The 21256-nt window shown below is 40.2% G+C and overlaps 1 protein-coding gene across 7 annotated transcripts in view; it reads left to right on the top strand.

The window, feature by feature from the left end:
- Positions 1 to 21256, top strand: part of LOC147718720 (muscleblind-like protein 3) — a 419970-nt gene that overhangs the window by 291293 nt on the left and 107421 nt on the right. For all 7 annotated transcript variants that reach the window (XM_086918701.1, XM_086918705.1, XM_086918707.1 and 4 more), the window contains exon 3: positions 2113 to 2277. In XM_086918701.1, coding sequence (XP_086774827.1) covers positions 2113 to 2277 — 165 coding nt within the window. The remainder of the gene's footprint in view (positions 1 to 2112; positions 2278 to 21256) is intronic.

The raw sequence follows: 21256 nt of genomic DNA on the forward strand, positions 1-21256 counted from the left end.
AATGTCTTACATTCACCCCAGTACAAAGATCTGGGCCTAAATTTCTTAGTTTTTTTGCACTCCACACCACCCTAGGTCAGACAATGGCTATATGCAAATCAGCCTTGACCCTGTGCCTCATGGGAACAGTCCGGCCCGAACTACCAAGCCATGTCTTTCCTAGACCGGAATCAAGCATCCAAGGACTGGTTTCTGGCTATCAGCCTTCTTCAGCCTGGATAGCTTGACTCCAGTGATGTGGAGAGCCTGGGACTCACGTCTGAGCATACCCAGCCCACTCGGGGTGAAAATTGCAAAAAACACAGTTGATGGACAGAATGCAGAACAATGTCTTACATTCACCCCAGTACAAAGATCTGGGCCTAAATCCATCGTTTTTTTGCACTCCACACCACCCTAGGTCAGACAATGGCTATATGCAAATCAGCCTTGACCCTGTGCCTTATGGGAACAGTCCAGCCCGAACTATCAAGCCGTGTGTTTCCTATACCGGAATCAAGCATCCAAGGACCGGTTTCTGGCTATCAGCCTTCTTCAGCCTGGATACCTTGACTCCAGTGATGTGGAGAGCCTGGGACTCACGTCTGAGCATACCCAGCCCACTCGGGGTGAAAATTGCAAAAAACACAGTTGATTGACAGAATGCAGAACAATGTCTTACATTCACCCCAGTACAAAGATCTGGGCCTAAATCCATCGTTTTTTGCACTCCACACCACCCTAGGTCAGACAATGGCTATATGCAAATCAGCCTTGACCCTGTGCCTCATGGGAACAGTCCAGCCCGAACTACCAAGCCATGTCTTTCCTAATCCGGAATCAAGCATCCAAGGACCGGTTTCTGGCTATCAGTCTTCTTCAGCCTGGATAGCTCTCCGGTACGCGCACCCTGAGTGCACCATGGAGAAAAACAGTGTAAAAAAATAGAGTAAAAAAATAATGTTGAGTGTTTAGAAAAGTTTTTTAGCCCTTCAATGTCCTTCTAGGACCCCCCTCAGAAAACCTAGGGGGTCAGGAGGTGTCTACTCTGCCCCCTTTTAATTATTTCCCCCTTTCTTTTTCACCTCTTTTGTCTCGATTCTACCGAGACACAAGATGGCGGACTCTCCCGACTGTTTAGAATGTTGACAGACACCCGACAGCCAATCAGCTTTCCGCTCGCGCGCGCCGGGTACGCTCCCAGGTACGCGCACCCGTGAGCGCTCGCAGCGCGCCTATGGATATATATGTGTTTTTGAAGTTAATTTTCAAAAAAACCACTAGAGCAATTTTCACCAAACGTAGCAAAGGCACATCTGCGTACCAGTCCCTACAATTTTGCCAAGTTTGGCGTAATTCCGTTCAGCAGTTCGGGCCGTAGACTTGTCAGACCGTCCTATGGAAATTGACATGGGGAAAACACGTTTTGGGACCCCCATTTTTTCTCAGCCCCCACTTCACGAATCCCCCAAAAACTTTCAGGGAAGGAGCGCAGCGGAGCTGGCCAAAATTCTGGAAAATTGCACACAAATTCCTCAACCGGCGCCAGAGTTATTCCCAATAGATGTTGCGAATTTCCTATGGTAGCCAATCCTAACTATAACTACCTACTGGGGACCGCCAGTAGGTAATATATATGTGTATGTATACATATTATATTATATATTTTTTATATGTAGTGTGTGGCACTTTAAACAAATCAAAATGCATACATTTGTTATTGAGTTCCCTCAAAATGCTTGCTCCCAGTTCAAAATATTTTGCTCTGACCTATTCTGGTAGTACTTTTGGCATACTCACAGAATTCAGTAGTTAGCCAGGAGTACTTACTCTTGTTGTACTTTAGGCCTACTTGTGGAATTCAATAGTTAGTCTGAAGTACTGAAAGAGTACTTCACATGTACTCAAGCAAAACTTTATGAATTCATTCCTTTGTGTTAACTTTGTACTAGATTTGTCATTCTGTTGTTTCAAGTTACCATCGTAGCTTAAAGAAATTGATAGAATATGAATTTTCATTAAAAACAGACAGCATGGTTCGACAATCTGAACATAAAATGAATTGATTAATGTATTCTCTTTGTACTAGAGCAGGATATTGTATTTGATACTGTGATTGTGCTCTCTTTATAGGGCAGATGCACTAGAGAGAACTGCAAATATCTTCACCCTCCACCACATTTAAAAACACAGCTAGAAATTAATGGACGCAACAATTTAATTCAGCAAAAGACAGCAGCAGCCATGCTTGCACAGCAAATGCAGTTTATGCTACCAGGCGCTCAACTGCAACCAATTGTAAGTAAAATTGTTTCATAGATTTTGAAGATTTTTGCAATTTGTGCCGTCTTTTCTGTAACAAATTACACAACTGAAAAAAACTCACAGTAAAACTATTGCCAGTTGCTTTCATTTTTTGAATGTGTACTGCTATTGTTCTTTTTTGCAGCATTTGTACTGATATATTTGTAACATTCCAATAAACTCACCATCTCAACTTCCATGTCATTTTATCATCTATTCTCAATATATGTATTGATTGTAAGACATTTACAAATGTTTATAGATACAGTAATTATATTGATTCAAGAAAAAACTAAGATTTTTTTTTTAAGAGACATATAAACAAAATATTCAGTAAAACAACAATATAATTAGTACATCATTTGTAAGCAATTTTATGGGCAATTCAAGAGTGCATAATTTAAACATACTACATATCGAGAAAACCAAAAAACATTTTATTAAACATCTAATTACAATAGGTTTTAAACAAAATTCCCCCTCATACTCGAGCCACATACAGCTGTTACTTGTACAAAACACATAGGACTGCAGTGAAAGCAAAACTGAATAATGGAAAAACTGACATTTTAATTAGGGTCACTCTACCAACAATTGAGAGAGGGAATGAAATCCATGTAGATTGCAAAGGTTTTATTTCATAAATGAATGGTGTATACTTTAAATCATATAACCCTCTAAATGTGCTGTAAGATACATGCCAAATAGTGCTTAGCTCTGTTATCACATGACCCTCGAATCTCAGTTGCTAAATCAGCTGGAATATAGTCACATAATAAAATATTTGTTTCTCATTTATTAATTTTGTATACCACCTAGTTCTTGAAACAAACTGAAAACGTTTGAAAATCCTTTACTCTGTTTTTTTATCTGTTTTAAAAATAACATTATATTGACTCCTTTTAATTAATTTGGGTAATTATTTCTAATATGAGTTTTTATTGCTATAGCACACCAAATACCTATAGTGAGAAGCTCTATAAAAAAGGACAACAGAATCTGGGAGAGCGGACAGCCCTGTGTAGTTACATGGTTCACCTTTAAAGTTCCAATATCTAATGAACTTAAATTTAGTCTAGCCTTTGTGTCTCCAAAGAAGGTTCTAAATATGCTAGTGAGTTGGAAAAAAAGACCCAATGTTTGTAGAATAAAAAATTGGTCTCCCAGTGCATAAGTGCAAAAGGCTTTTCAGCGTCTAATAAAAGCACCATTGTAGGAATCTTCATAGTATTAAAACTTTTAATGCTTCCAGTAAATAGTTTGTATTGGCCTATAATTGATGCTCAACAATAAAACCATTTTGATCTTTATGGATCAGCTTACCAGCAATTCTATGCATACTATTAGCTTTTTAATAATGTTATAGTCTGTGTTGAATATGCTTATTATAAACCACAGTCTTCTAGGTTGTTACTTTTTTTTGAAAGCTCACTGCTATCATTGTATCAGAGGGAGGGAGGGCTAGCACTACCTTTTAGAACATAATTTTCCAGTGTTAGCGAGTAGGAGTTTGGGACTTCTCCAGTTGTGTTAAAAGATTCAGAGTGAAACCCCTCCTCTCCACTTGCTGTCCCATTTTAGTAACATTAAACTTACAGACTCAAGCTCTTGGTGTGCAAAGGATTCTACTGGGCTGATTGCAGATTGTCATACAATGAAAGAACCAGCAGTGTGTGTGTAGAAAAGTCTCCAGATTTATTAGATCAATTCCCTGCAGCTTATCATAAAATTGTCTATACTTACTAGTCAAAAACAATGTTGTTATGTCATGGTATGGTATTTTATGCTATCACTTTTTTATAGCATGCCAATCACCCATGAGGGTATCCAGATGCTCTGTAGCAGGTGTGAGAGGCCAGTCCGGGGCCTACTCGAAAAGTGAGGTCTTTAGCTTCTTGTGAAAGCCCAGAGGAGAGTAGGAAGATCTGATGTTTTGTGGGAGGTAGTTCCAGGCTTTAAGGGCCAGGTACAACAAGATGTGAACCCCTGCTCTGCTTTTGTGTATGCGTGGGCAGTGTGTCAGAGGGAGACCGGCAGAGGGGAAGTATTGTGATAGTTGATGGATTTGAATGCAGCTGTTCAGGTAGGCAGGGCCAGTGTTGTGAAGAGCTGGTAGGTGTGGGTGAGCAGTCAAAAATATTCATGCTTGGGTATCAGGAGCAAGCAGAGATCCTTAAGGTGTGGTGTGATATAGGCTGGGCGTGCAAGGTTGATGACTAGTCTGGCTGCTGCGTTTTGGACACTCTGCAGTCTTCTTGTGAGCGGTTGCTAATCCTTGTGTATGGGGTGTTTTCATAGTATAGTCTTCTGATGGTGAGGGGTTGAGTGATTTTTTTCCTGGTGTTGTCTGGTAGCTTGGAGATTTTCTTCAGCATCCTTAGAGTGTTGAAGCAGGACGAGACAACTGTGTTGACATGGGCGGTCATGTCCAGTTCGTTGTCTATGGTGATTCTCACTTGTGAGCAGGGTGTGCGTCCCAGGTCTACTGGCCACCACTTGGAGTCCTATGCTGAAGGGTTCATCCTAAAGACTACTGCGTCTATCTTGCCTGAGTTCAATTTGAGGCAATTGAATTTCATTCAGGTGTCCCCTTCTGTTGTGCATGCAGTGTTCCTGGTGTTGTTTGTTTTGTTGGGGGGAAGTGGGGGAGTCAATATCAGTTACATTTAATCAATGTAAGTGATGATGTTTATGTTGTGAGCTCAATTGACAGAGAAGTGAGGTGAAGTAGATGTTGAAAAATGTTGGGCTGAGCGAGGAACCCTGCGGTACTCTGCAAATAAGATCTGCTTCAGGCAGTGGGGGGAGTTGACAATTTGAATTCTTCTGGTGACGAAGGAGCAGATCCAAGTCCTTGGATGCCTGCTTCGTGAATGTATTGGATTAGGTTAGAGTGAGAGATGTTGTTGAAGGCTACGGTGAGAGATAGGTCTAAAAGGATGTAGGCGCTAGTCCCCCCCTTGTCAATTATCATCCAGATGTCATCCATTGCTGCTGTAACAGCAGTTTCCATGCTGTGGTTGGGTCTGAAACCAGATTGTGCGGTGTGGAGAAGCTGGTGTTTGGCAAGGTGGTTAGAGAGGCGCCTGTTGATGGCTTTTTCCTAGAATTTGTCTGGGTACGGAAGGATTGATATCAGTTGGTAATTGGTGAGTTTGATCTCTTTAGGAGGGCTTTGATGACTGCATGTTTGTACTGATAGTGTTGAGGAGCGGGATGAGGGCCTCGCTGATATGTATTGCGTCTTTGACATCGGGCTTGGAGTGAGTGGTCTTCATGATTGTTGTGATTTCCTCTGTGCGAACAGTGTCCCTTGTGGTAATTGAGTTTACTTCCTTTATTACTGGAAGACTTCTAGAAAGAGTCAAGAGAGTCCTGTTGCTGGTGAAATTTGCTGTATATGGTTGTGATTTTGCTGCAAAAGAAGTTTGAGAGGTCATTACACAGATCTTGTGATGGGCATAGTTTCCAGTGATGGCTGCGGTGAGGTCTTTGATGATTATGAAGAATAGTTTGCTGCTGTTGGAGCTGTCTTTTATTTGTTCGATTCGGGCCTTTCTTTTGATTTCATGGATGAGCTGACGATACCTCCTCTGGGCAGATTTGAAAGCATCTTTTTCCACTTCCCTTTTTCCGTTCCAGTTGTTTACAGGGTCAGTTGGTCATTTTGAAGTCTTCTGTGTACCAGCTGGCTTGTGTTCTGAGTCAAGCTGTGTTGTTTCGAATCACGGGGGCCAGAGTGTTCGCACAGTTGTTGATCCACTTGCTGAAGTTCTCAATGTCACGTGCCAGGATGCCTGTGGGTTTCTGTTTGTTCTCATGCAGGGCAGTCCACCTCTGTTAGGTTGCTCTAGTGTCGGCATGCTGGGCCCAGTGTGGGGGCTGTTCTGGGGTGATGGATGTCATTGTAAAACTGACTATGTCATGTTCTGTCCAGATGATGGGTCTTGGTGTATTGATCGTAATATTTCAAAAGATGTTCCTTATTTTATTTCTGTCTGTAAATCTAATTTTGTTTTTGGACAGTTATAGTATTTTAATAGTTCGTTGTATGGATTTGTCTTAAATCAACCATGCAAGGAATATCCCTGAGAACTAAATGTCTTTATAGGTTTTTTAAAAATATGTCACATTACTTATATAGACCTCCATATTGTAGTGGTCACAAAGGTCTTGTTTCGGCTTCTCTAAGCCACGTCTATTCAAATCACTTTTGTACTTTAGATATTTATCATATGGTTTTTAACTAGTTTTTACAAATTGTTTTGATGAAGCTTTTCTTCCTCCCTTCTGCTATGTCCCATGCTTTCCGAGTTTCCTAAAAGGCGTCCCAGACTATAGTACCACTATCTGCCCTTTTGATCTAGGAAAAGAATTTCAGTATATTTGATCTGACTTCTGAGACCCATAGTTTATGGTCTAGATACAGTTTTATTAAAAAATTATTCTCTTGGCAGAACGGTATACCTGCTATAGACAATTGTAATGCTGAGTGATCTGAAAAGCCATTTAGAAAACTCTAAATTTGCCTCTTTGGGGGCATTTTCATTGATAACAGTCATTTATTTATGGCCAGTTGTGCATTTGATCCTGGCCCATTGTTCTCTTCTATCAGTGTATCAACTATGCATTTCAGCCTGCAGACCCTTGACCACAAATATGGATACCTCTCTATGACCGGAACCCGTTGAGGAATAACTTTCAAAACCTGACCATTTATTAAACATAGCAAAATTTGAAAGTCAATATATCAGGCTATAGTTCTCCTGTTAAAGAATAATAGCCCGGCTATGCGTTAGGTCCCATGTTTCAATAGCCCGCATTTTGCGTCTGTTAATCAGTCCATTTACGTTAAATGAGAATGGAAGGTTTAATTGTTCTTCTTCTTTATGTTACAAGAGGGGTAAGGGTGCATATAGAATGTCAATGCAAATGTGTAGTGCCTAAAATGTAGCAGACGACCTCTGATTGAAGGGGCTCTGCAATATATGTGCTAATTGACGCACTAAAATATGTTTCCAAAAAAATATGAGAATGGAAGTGATGTAACCCGTCATGTGTCTCCCATTGTCATGTGTTTCCCATAGTTCCAGCCTTGTCTACTATGAACACAATCATGGCATAGCATCCTGTGTCCTGTATGCAGTAATGTTGCCTTGCTCTTGGTTTTTAAAGTTTGGGATGAATGCTGCTTGGATTTTGATGTACTACCGAGATGTTTTGATGCCCATCCTTTTTGGCCTCGTCACACCCATTTCTTATCTACTTGAGCTTGACATATAGCAACTGCATGCTTCGATCTGCTAGATGTGTTCCTCCTCCTATGTTCATACTATGATACAGTGAGATGTCTTTTGAGTACAGCTTGAAGTTTGTTATGTTTGCTGAGGAAGGTCTTACTAAGGTCATTTCAAAATCCACTTCTCATAAACAGCGGCCCGAGGCTGGAGAAGGGGATTTTTCACACAAGCTGAGTGAGACCTGGACTTGATAGATTGCCTGGAGACACTATTGTGCTAAAAAGAGGTTTTTGGCATTTCCTCTTCGATGAAAGGTCCTTAATCACCAATTAGCACCTCTATTTCATATTGAAGAGTTTTTCAAATTGTGTTGTCTTTTCCATAAGTAATTATTAACCTGAAAGAACTCACACTGGATCTGTTTACAGTTGAGTTATTCATCATTGTAAATATGTATTATAAGAGTACTGCTGTACATCTTTTTTTTACAACATTTGTAGAGATAGATTTCTTGCATTCAATCCTATCACCATCTTGACTTGCACAACATAGTATTGTCTTGTCTCAATAGCCATATAGATTTCAAGTCATTTCCAATTGTCCATAAATACAGTAATTTCATTGTTCCAGGCAAAAAGATCTTCACTATATGCTGGCAGTGTCGTTTGCTCAAGGGCATGGTAGCCCAGTGGTCTTCCTCAAAGCAGTGCTCAGTGTTCACTTAAAGACCTCCAACAATATACCATTTCACTGCAAAACTGTTAATACTTTATCTTAACATATTCAAAATGCAGTCTGACCTGGGAAGGCCAGATAGGCCGTTCTGACTTGGAGAATTGTATTGCTGTTCCCTATGTACTGGAGTAGTAATAATTATCAGGCGACTGCTTGTGCCTGGGTCATACCTGACATCTGTGTTCTGTTCTACCACAATATCACATTTATAATATCAACCTTCAGTTATAATAACTCTATAAAATTGACTCCCAACATATTGTCACGTAAGACGAAGGGAAGTTATGAATAGTAAATCTATTTGCTATCCTTGACCATATGTTTGTAGTCAATATTATGCAGTCTATTTATGTACGAGTCAATATTGTTCACCTCGATATTGTGTCATGGAACCATCTCTGCCCTGTATGGCACTCTCCATCTTCACCAACATGCAGAACTCTGACCATGGATATCCAGGTTTCCTTTCCAAGTTTGCAAACCTAACTTGTCTGAAATTATAGTTCTGTACCCAAACTTTCATCTGTATGTGCAGTCTAAGCACCATCGTCGGCTGTATATACATATTTTGTGGGCACTGTTAATTTAGCTCAATTCAAACAACAAGAGAAAAAGGGTTTGAAGAACCACTCTTGTGTCAGCAAATTTAGGGAACAAAAGCGAAAGCCAAAGGTTCAGGCGATCATAGGATAGCTGGCATCAAAAATAGATAACCAATTAGTAATGAGATAGAGTGCGCCTGCTCAGCGTGAACTAAAAGGACCCTCAGGCCCCAACTAAAAGTTGGTAGCCAGTTATGTTATGTTAATTTCGATTTGTATAGCGCCAAATCACCGACAGGTCTCTTAGCGCTTGCTTTGGGAACCCGTCCTGACTTTCCCTGCGAGATGACCCCTACTGGGCATCCCCAAGGTGAAGACCAGGCATCCCATTGCGGTAGGGCTGTAGTGGAGATTAAGCAAGCTATTGCCCAGAGTTGCAGAGTGTGAACCCATGATTCGAGTAGGCACTGAGGCGAGAATTATCGAGTCCGTGGACATTTTGAGCTCAAGACCCTGCCGCGTCGGGAATTGAACCCTGGTCCCGGGTCTGACCTCTGCATCAGGGTCTGCCTCCTCTAACCAGTGAGCCACACTTCTCCACAGTTGTCTTCATTGGGTCCCAGATAGTTGAAAGGAAAATCAGAAATAGTGATTGAGGGTGATTTAAAAAGAGTGTGGGCTACTCATCGAACAATTCATTTTAATGAGAGGGTAGCTCTAACTCTATTAAAACCAGTGGAAAAAATGTGGACTAATGATTGGTTGTGCTAATTTGAACCAATAAGTCCTAATGGTAGTGACAAACAAAGAACAAGCATTTGCAATGCAATGGTCTCGGCATCATTAAAGGTAGAGCTATTGGCATTGCTCATGACATTTCTTTTTTTTTTCTTTAAATCATAAATAAATGGCATTGTCATTTACATTGCCAGTACACAGCACTCTGCACTCAACAGCACACACCACTCTGCACCTGCACTCACTGCTCTGCACTCACTACTCTGCACTCACTACTCTGCACTCACTACTCTGCACTCACTACTCTGCACTCACCACTCACTACTCTGCACTCACCACTCACTACTCTGCACTCACTACTCTGCACTCACCACTCACTACTCTGCACTCACTACTCACTACTCTGCACTCACTACTCACTACTCTGCACTCACTACTCTGCACTCACTACTCTGCACTCACTATTCACTACTCTGCACTCACTATTCACTACTCTGCACTCACTATTACTACTCTGCACTCACTATTCACTACTCTGCACTCACTATTCACTACTCTGCACTCACTATTCACTACTCTGCACTCACTATTCACTTCTCTGCACTCACTATTCACTACTCTGCACTCACTACTCACTACTCTGCACTCACCACTCACTACTCTGCACTCACCACTCACTACTCTGCACTCACTACTCACTACTCTGCACTCACTACTCTGCACTCACCACTCACTACTCTGCACTCACTACTCACTACTCTGCACTCACTACTCTGCACTCACTGCTCTGCACTCACTACTCACTACTCTGCACTCACTACTCTGCACTCACTATTCACTACTCTGCACTCACTACTCTGCACTCACTACTCACTACTCTGCACTCACCACTCACTACTCTGCACTCACCACTCACTACTCTGCACTCACTACTCTGCACTCACCACTCACTACTCTGCACTCACTACTCTGCACTCACTACTCACTACTCTGCACTACTCTGCACTCACTATTCACTACTCTGCACTCACTACTCTGCACTCACTACTCTGCACTCACTACTCTGCACTCACTACTCACTACTCTGCACTCACCACTCACTACTCTGCACTCACTACTCTGCACTCACCACTCACTACTCTGCACTCACCACTCTGCACTCACTACTCACTACTCTGCACTCACTACTCTGCACTCACTACTCACTACTCTGCACTCACTATTCACTACTCTGCACTCACTACTCTGCACTCACTATTCACTACTCTGCACTCACTACTCTGCACTCACTATTCACTACTCTGCACTCACTATTCACTACTCTGCACTCACTACTCTTCACTCATTATTCACTACTCTGCACTCACTATTCACAACTCTGCACTCACTATTCACTACTCTGCACTCACTACTCTGCACTCACTATTCACTACTCTGCACTCACTACTCTGCACTCACTACTCTGCACTCACTATTCATTACTCTGCACTCACTATTCACTACTCTGCACTCACTACTCTGCACTCACTACTCTGCACTCACTACTCTGCACTCACTATTCACTACTCTGCACTCACTACTCTGCACTCACTATTCACTACTCTGCACTCACTACTCACTATTCACTACTCTGCTCTCACTACTCACTATTCACTACTCTGCACTCACTACTCACTACTCTGCACTCACTACTCTGCACTCACTACTCTGCACTCACCACTCACTACTCTGCACTCACTACTCTGCACTCACCACTCACTACTCTGCACTCACTACTCTGCACTCACCACTCACTACTTTGCACTCACTATTCACTACTCTGCACTCACTACTCTGCACTCACTACTCTGCACTCACTATTCACTACTCTGCACTCACTACTCTGCACTCACTATTCACTACTCTGCACTCACTACTCTGCACTCACTATTCACTACTCTGCACTCACTACTCTGCACTCACTACTCTGCACTCACTACTCACTACTCTGCACTCACTACTCACTATTCACTGCTCTGCACTCACTGCTCTGCACTCACTGCTCTGCACTCACTGCTCTGCACTCACTACTCTGAACTCACTACTCTGCACTCACTACTCACTACTCTGCACTCACAACTCACTACTCTGCACTCACTACTCTGCACTCACTACTCTGCACTCACTACTCTGCACTCACTACTCTGCACTCACTACTCACTACTCTGCACTCACTACTCACTACTCTGCACTCACTACTCTGCACTCACTACTCTGCATTCTCCCTTCCGTAGTGTAAATGCCCTTCACGGCCAGATGCAGTATGTAGGTACTCTCATATATTTCTTGGCACCTACGATGTAAGACTGTGTGTTGGATCTAGAAGGACATATATAGCACAGTTTTGTTTCACTCATTGCACTAGCACTGTGCTTTTATCCTCTCTTCTCCGTTTGATTAAACACATAAGCCAGCATGTAAACATTTGTATTAATGCTTCTCACGGACTGCATCCACAGGTAAACACTTGCTTTTCATTTTTTGGCTTTCATGCACATGTTATTTTTCAGGGTTTTTTCGGTACGTTATTATTTCACACATCTGATTTAAGCTTTTCGATTTTTAGTGCCCATCACAGCTTTAGCATTCATGTTTAACTTCTTTTTATTCGTTCTGTCCACATTATTTTTACTCCCTTGAAGCATAGCACTGTATGAGCAAGTGCGTGCATGGGCGCTGGTGTGTGTCTGTGTGAATGCACGACAGCAGCTGCCCACAGCAAGCGCGATCGCGTGCGCGTTTCAAATCGCCCTCCAAGGCGATGCGCGCGGCCAGGAGTGTCTCCTGGGAAGCACACTCGCTAACAATAAGTTCTCGGCAACAACGCGCTTCCGCGCGTTTAGCCCGAGACCTAAAAATGGTCAACATGTTTCTGCTAAAGAGCTCAAGGTCAGCTCAGCATTCATCAGGACCAAAACAGTCATTCTCACTTCCCGGTGGACACACATTAGAGTATCCAGACCTATGGTGTGGAGAGGGAAACTAATACAACCTGATCTTGTAAAAGTTCATATGGAGAAATTAATCCGAAAGCCTCGCCTCATTAAGGGAGACCAAAAAAATTCGTAATTATCAGTGTGAAGGCTCCATGGGCTGGCGGCAGGGGGAATATCTTCACGCCCAGATAATTTGCTTCTAGGCGGCTCCCCGCCGATAGACCTACTGCAACCACATCCGCCGCCCGACACTGCTTTATACACTGTTAATTTAGATCTATGTCCAGGAAGAGCAGATTATTAATGGTGAACTGGATATTCCAAGTACATAAATTTCATTAGCAAGGTGAGAGATGTTTTCTTTTTTTAAATTCATCTGGTGAATATTTGATGAAAACTCTTAAAACTTAAATACAGATGAGATGTCACTGTGCTTTTTTCAGATGCAAATAAACTTTAATCACCTTCCAAAAGCTAATCTGAAAAACAGAACAGTGAAATATTTTCCATAGACAATGAGTATTTTATTATGGCCAGATATTAGTTTTCAGAGACCATGCTTTTTGTCTGAGCTTCAGTTACTATTGCGATAGGACATGTAAGTGGACGTTTTTGTAACAGCCTTAAAGAGAAGCGAGCTAAGAAGGAGGAGATGTGGACTAAGCTGCCAACTCTGGAACTGGGAAACCATGTTTGGGTCCCAACATTGGCTCATTATCCTGAGATTCTTTGCAAATGAATTTTTGGCCTATTGACATAGGTCACTTTCCGGCTTGTGTGTACTTTACTTTTACACTTTTGAGTGAATGTACTAATTTTAGCTATTCACAAAATACAAGTGTAAAATTACTCATACGTATAGACTTACATCTCTCCACCCCCTGAATAAGGCCAATACAAATGTAAGTTACCACTTCCAAAAAAGAAAGTTGAAAGTCTGGCAGCACAAATGGCCCAACGGTAATGTTGCAACATCCTCCCATAAGAAATAGTTGCAGGAGGGACTTAAAATAATAAAACCTGTAGTAAATATTGTTACATTATTTAAACTAGTTCAAACTACAACTAAATATAATTGTATGTTACAAACATCTAAAAATAGTACCTATTTATTTAATTATAACATATGTTAATATCTTTTTTAATTTAATAATGTATGTAATGTTTAGATGTGTTAACACATCATTAAATTACTTTTACTTAATTCCATACATCACTTTCAATAATGATTAATGCATAATAATACAATAAATGATTTTACCGTAGGTGAAAATTCATTTTTTATTTTAACATCAGAAAAGTAATTTTTACTTAACTTTATATATTTAGATTAATTAAACATTTAATTTAGAATTAACTTAATAGTGATGTATGATTTTTGTTCTACATTAAAAATAAATATATAACATTAATTTACATTACTGTTTAACTTAAAATGTATTATGAAGTTTTTAAACCCTTTGATCTTCCAAATACTTTCCCTTGGGAACGATTCCACCCTGACGGTAGAGTTTTCCTATGATAAAGTATAAGGAAAGTAAAGCAGTTTATTTAATAGTACAAATATTTTTCGATTAAATGTTAATATAAATTAAGTTTATATATTAATGTAAATGTAGAACACAATAGCAAAACTTCCCACTTCACTTTTAACTTAATTTTGAATTACATCTTTAATTCATTTAAATATATTAAATTAACTATAACAGTTTTTGTGAAGTTTACATTAAAGAAAAATCCCCACCTAAAGTAGAAAGAATATGGTGTTATGCATTAATAATTAATAACAGTGCTGTATATATACAAAATATATTAAAAATGGTTATTACAATATTTTATAATTAAATAATATGTAATGTTTTTAGATTGTTATAAGTATTTTAATTAAACACAATTTAATTTTATGGTCCTACTATCATTATTGCATATGGATGAGTGTTGTGGTGCCAGTGGTCGGTGATTTGTGATGTTGGGCTTACTTCCGCTCTGACCTTTAGTACTCTACTACTGTATTTTGTCCCTTTTTGGCTGTAGTAGTTTTAGAAGTACAGTTTGTAAGTAGCAGAGAGCCTACCTTTTTGTTGGTTGGTGCATACCCCTCACTAAATCTCTCCCTTACCCTCCCCAAATCACTCCTTGCACCGCCCTAAACTACTCTGATTTGGTAGTAAATATACCTCTTTCCCTAGCCACTCCCACCGATTTTCCCACATGTACTACTAATACTAAATGTACATGTGTGAGGATCTCCCCATAGAAAGATAGACAAGGTGGAGATTTGTGAATAGCATTTTGTCTTACTTTAGTTGTAAAATTGTAATACAACTAAATATGCTATAGAATGCATTTTGTGACTAGGCCTCTTAATCTAATCTCACTGTGCCCCTAAAACATTTACCTTTTGTAATGTAATGCAGGGTTCATGTAAAGCACTATAAAGCCCTTGGGCTATGCACTGTGTATAACAAAAAAGGAACTCTGGTGTTGCATGTCATTCATAATGACACAACACCATGTGTATGAACCTTAATGACATATATTTCTGAATAATCCTATCCAAAAAGATGGATATTGTATGGTGAATGGACCTCTTGAGCTTAAACAGCAAGGAGAAAAGTTAGTATTACCCTGTAAAGGCATTTTGGAGAAACATTCCTTAAGTGTTCTGTAGAAGGGAATGGATTAGGCAGTTGAAGTAGTGAATGGCCTCCTTGCTCAGTGAGGTATTCAGGATCAAGATACTTGATCCCGAATGTTGTTGAATTGGTATAGATTTAGTTATTATACTGTTTCATGCACAACATTGTAGTATTAAAGGGATAGTTTTGCTATGCTCTGCTTTTCCCACATTTATACTGACAAGGTGATGCCACTGTCATTACTATATTTCTATGTTGCAAGACCACGATCTACTCAAATCTACCAGACCTCACATTTCCATCTAGCAATAAATTTGAGCTCTCCACCACAGCTTGAATGTTTTAGCTCCTCACCCATACACGTAGACCTAAAAAAGTTAAATATTTACATAAAAAGTTTTTCTACCATACATTTTGTTATAAAAATAATATTCCTTAATTTGTTATACAGATATCTTTTATTCAATATGACTTTTATAATTGCCTCCTAAGTATTTTTTTTTTTATCTTTCATGATGTGACGCAAAGAATCGGAATAAGTTCAAATAAGTATATTAACCCTTCCCTAAAGTGTCTGTCTGACTTATCGTCCTCTGTCTTTTGCGCATGGATCTAACACAGGATCATGGTGCACTTAAAGACAGAGAAAAATACAAATAACCTTCTATTAGTGACAAATATACACTCACAGTACCATGTTCTGATAATAGAGCACAGTTTTTAAAATGCCTGAGTGATAAAAACTTATAATAAAGTCCTTCTGCAGTCTTCCTTTCCTATCTTTCTCCATTTTTTTCTTCAAATCCTCTACAGTGTTCGAAATTGCTTCTAACCAGGTAAAAATCTGTTCCTATAAAGAACAGTGGCATTGCACGCCAAGGGTTATCGTTATTTCCGAATCCTGAATCCGAATCCTCTTCTCAAGACTCAAGTCTACAGCAGAATTCTTTTTTGCCCTCATAAATACCCCAAATATACGTTCCCCATGAAGCATCTTCAAGATGGTACCTCAAACTCTGTCACCATTCTCTGAATCTCTTGTAAGTTTGGAACTTTTTTTAGTCTTAGGAGTCTTTCTCCTGTTCCAAGGTTAATGGGGTGCATTTAGGATGCTACCAGGCAGCACCTGTGGACCTGAGAGTAATCCTTTAGGATAGATGCTTTTGAGTAGTAGTATATTGTTCATATATGTTCAAGGTGTGCAGAATAGAGTAAGAGTGTGCACTGTATTATCTTTAGTTGTAGAGGGAGAGTTTACTGTAATGTCTTTTGACTGGTGTTAGTCCATATTGCAGATTCATCACTTCTCTGATGATTTCTAGCTGTTCAGGTATCCATGTGATGCTCAGCAAAGTTAATTTCCTGCTCAACCAGGTACAGTAGGCAAGGCTGCCAAAGTGAGGCAGAAGATGTTGGCTTCCTGGAGCCATCCACCCGCTACGTGCTCAGCCACCACCTCCCCCACCCCAATAATGCTACACTCACTAATAATGCTGGTTCAGCAATAGGGCTCTGCTGCGGTCCACTTACTACATGCCTCTTCAGGATCATACACTTTCATGAATTGAGGCTGAAAACTTCATCTCACTTAATGATGTTCACCTTTATCTTGTCTTCATTGCAAAGTTAGCCATGCCCTGCTCCCCCCACCCTGCCAATCCCCTCATAATGCTTATTTGAGCCCAGAAGTGTGTTTATTTTCTTATTTCTTACCTTTCAGAAACCACTACTGTCAAATTTCAACACAACATTCCAAAATGGTAAGCTGCAACCCCTGGTTATCATTTTATGGTCCAGCACCCTGCCCAGCATTTTTGTCTTATGTTTTTTTCTACCCCATTGTTGTGTCCCCAGATTCCTCTTATTCACTCCCATGGTGTGTGAACTACCTCACATTATGTGATAGTGGATGGCAGCCAATCAGACTGCAGGAGATCACAAACTTATTTTTCTTGTTTTCTCCACAAGGAAAATATTTTCCTGTTAGTGGAATTCCTTCCTTTACGCCTTCATAAAATACGTGGATATTGGATGATATTCATCACTGGCTTTCTTTGTTGCACCCACTTTGCACTCACTGAAAAAGTAAGAATTTGGTGTGAAAAACCACTGGGAAGATGTGTGAATATCCACTAAGTTATGACTTCATTGTTCATTCCATTGTGCCCCTTCCCCTTGGGAATACTGATGTTGCTGCTCTTGCCCCTAAATTTAGTATTGCGGAAAATGCTCCTGATTGGTGCATTTTTTATGGTGATATCATCTGTGGATGTCGATATATCTGCGTTTCTTATTCTGTGTGTCTGCCATTTGTGCTTGCACATGTATGTACTTTGTTCATCTAAAATGGATTTAGCAGTTCAGTTTGCCTTACGCAATGGACTGTATATGATAGGTAATAGATATTTTGTATGCAGGCAAGTATAGGCTAAACTTTTGCGCCTGGATATAGCTGTTATTCTGCTAAAATGTGTATTAGTTTTCCTCAAAAGATGACACCATTATTTGTCATGAATGCCAATGCATACCTATTTTTGGATTGCCTCAAATAGTCTCAAATATTTAACCATGGTTTTCTATTCTTTTTCTTCCCTACTCATGTAATATTTCCCTGTCTCCCACCATAATTCAGATAGATTTGCGTTTTATAAGTGCTGAAACAAACGGAACACCATAAGGTCAAGAGTACCCCACAATTAAGTCATTTTGACATGCTCTTAGTAGAGAGTACATGAACAAAAAAAGTCGTCCTTCACAATAAGAGTAATGTACATCAAGTTCAGCTATGCCATGCAATGGGTTTGAGGGTAATAAGTAGGGAAGACAATCAACAGGGTATCTGAAGCATGTAGAATTATAGATGGTTAACTGTCAAACACATGGATTGTATCTCCGACTAACTTCAGTCAAGTAAAATGGGAGAAATAATTCAAAAGCACATAGACAGTCATTTGGTACCGATGGGGGACTTTGTTTGTTTTGTAGATTCTATACTGAACAAGCCAAATCCTACACAACTAAGAATGGTCTCTAAAACGTTTATTAGAATTATGAGGGAATATGAATTGAAAGAGGTCTGGAGACTGCCATCTTGAAAAGAACTAAGGTTTCTTCCAATTTAGTGGCATTTCTTGCTTTTCAGAATCCAGATCCTGATTATCAGAAAAACTGCAGTGTCATCTTTTGGTGATGTAGAAGTCATGAGCTGTTGAGCATGTATTCAGATGGAGACTTTTAACTGTAGATCTCTCATGCATACTCCCCCCAGGTGTCACAAACGGTCTGGAAAATCTTCAGCAGTACCCCCACACATCAGCAGATGGGACTGGTGGCTCTGCATTGATGTTGTTCTGCAAGGGATGCGATGTACGTGGCCCTATAAAGGTGCCACCCGTGCATGCTGCATAATTTCCTTTCTTCCTATGTCAACAGACATGGATCCGGAGCTACCTCTCGTCTCACGGAGACACATCTACAACAATGTTTCTACTAAAAAACTGTGTGCAAGGGAAATATATCACCTCCCAAATTAAAAGGGTGTAAAGCCTGTGGGGAATGTATAGGGAGGGTTTTTAGTGACTCAGGAGGAAAAAAGGCGCTCTGCTCTGTCTACGGTAGTGTAGGACGATGCTATGTCTATGGTGCCACCAGGCAATGGGGATAATTCCCTAAAACCCCTAAGTGTGTGTAAGGAAAACCCTACACAGAGTAAATAACAAGAAAGTCCCATGCACACATGAGCAAGGTATCAATCAAATGAAGGTTCAAATACGTTCCAAAACACAAAAGTCTCAAAGTTCAATCTTCCGTATCTTCATTGTTGTTTATTCAAAGCAACACACGAAAACCAGCCAACACGTGTTTCGTCACCAATGGGAATAGACATATTCCTATTGAGTAAGCTAGTTTAGATTTAAATACAACAGCTCACAAGAGGATATAAAGCTTACAAAGAATATGTGCAGCAATGCACCATTTGTCAACAGCTAAAAAACTATTGTTACACGACCAGTGAAGACTACCCTTGCTATCTCTGACAACCCTTTGGGTTTTATCAATTAAATTGAGTCACTCTCGACTGTAAACCGATATAGATACATATTGGTCGTTGTTAATTTATGTTCTAGATTACTCAGGGTTTGACCACAAAAGACTGCCGCTGTTCAATTGGTAATACCTTTCATTTAGAAAATGGTCCTGCGTTCGACACTAAAGCGTACATCCATGCTATGTCTGCTCTGGGGGCATAGGCGCTATATTTGCTCCTTCCACACGGAATCATGGAATTCATCAACAATATGCGAGTTCAGAGAGCTTAAATACTTTGCCAACCAGAGGTGGTTACACCTCACATGAAATTCTTTTTGGTGTACCAATGTGTGTTCCTGATCTTGAGTATCCTGGAAAGATGGCTGAGTCAAAAGCTTCTGACCCATTGATGAACTTAACTCGATTGCAAAAGGTTCAAGAAGCAAGAACCAAACTGTCTAATGTGAAGAAGTCGGATTCTGCCACCGGTGAAGATAAGATTCTTAAAGGTGCGTACAGGTTACTTCCCGAAGTGTTCGAGCTAGTTCACAAAAATACCTGTCAGACAAGTCATCGGTCCAGCCAACAAACCACCCATTCCAGTTTTTAGGTTGAAGGCACTTGAACAAGAGACTTGTCGCCATTGTGTAGTTAAAGAAACACCTAGGAAGGTGACAATCGATAACATTAAAAGGCATTATGTGTAGAATTTTTCTCAACAGACCTCCACTAATGCCAAGGTGCTTCCAGAATAAATCAACACATCACCTTCCTACTCTGCAGGTGCTATTTCAAGAAGAGTGCAGATAAGAAATACTACATCCAATTCTGGAGACTGTAGAGCCAGCTGTGTCTCCAGATTTAATCCAAGTATCAGCAACCATGTATTAACATGACGCTGCGATTTCAACAATCCCAACTATTGAAACTACTACTGTAGTTTACAGTGAGTCACTGATAGAGGAAGAGGTGACATCAGATGAAGTGATTCTGTTACAATTATTTTTAACTTTATGCGAAGGATTCTCATACTGATTTTGGAAAAGAATAATTAATAAATCCTCCTTCAGTGAACCAATTATATAGATGGATTCTTGCTTGCTGTTGGTTTCTCAACAGATACTTTCTTCCCTCCTAGTCATATGTCTAGATTGGCGCTTTAGTCTTTTTCCTTATAATGTGGATCATAAGGCTGATTGCTTTTTGGGTTTTTATACACGGGAACTGTATTCTTGAAAAGGCAGTGCTGTTTTCTGTGGCCACATCTCTCAGAGCACATCTGGATTATCATGCTATAAACATCAGTGTATGTCCTGTACTGGGTGATGTACTGTAAATGTAAATGTACATGTATTTATATAGCGCAAATCACCGACCCGGCATCTAAGCGCTTGCTTAGGGAACCCGTCCTGGTATTCCCCTGTGAGATAACCCCGGCAGGGTATCCACAAGGTGAAAGCCAGGCATCCCACCACGAGGGGCCGTTGTGGAGATTAAGCAAGCTATTGTCCAGAGTCGCAGAGTTTGAACCCGTGAATCGAGTAGGCACCGGAGCGAGAATTGTCGAGTCCGTGGACATTTTAGGACTCAAGACCCCGCCGAGCCGGGAATTGAACCCTGGTCCCGGGCTGACCTCTGCTACCAGGTCTGCCTCCTCTAACCTTATTAGATCATGGGTCACACAGAAATGATCCAATTTTCTCATTTTTTTAAGGTTTCCCTAGATTATGTTATAATTCCTGACCCCTTTAGTTTATAGATGTTGTTATCTTCTTTTGCAAAACTAGACAATAAAGGTCCCTAGGGATTTAAATGCTCAAAATCACCTCATATTCACCATTATGATCATCATTATAGTCATAGAATGAGTATTTCCTAAGGAATATATAACTATACACATTGAGAACATTATGCAGCTTGGCCCATAAATATTTCCAAATATGTGCAGAAAAGATTCCTTTATTTTAAAAGTGATTTCAGGTCAGACCCATCTGCTTTTTATTATTTGCAGAAAACAGAAAAACTTCTGAAAAATCTGATTACCAATCACAAGTCCCTATAATCCACACATTTTA

Source organism: Lissotriton vulgaris, chromosome 4_1 (assembly GCF_964263255.1).
Source record: "Lissotriton vulgaris chromosome 4_1, aLisVul1.2, whole genome shotgun sequence".
NCBI lineage: Eukaryota > Metazoa > Chordata > Amphibia > Caudata > Salamandridae > Lissotriton > Lissotriton vulgaris.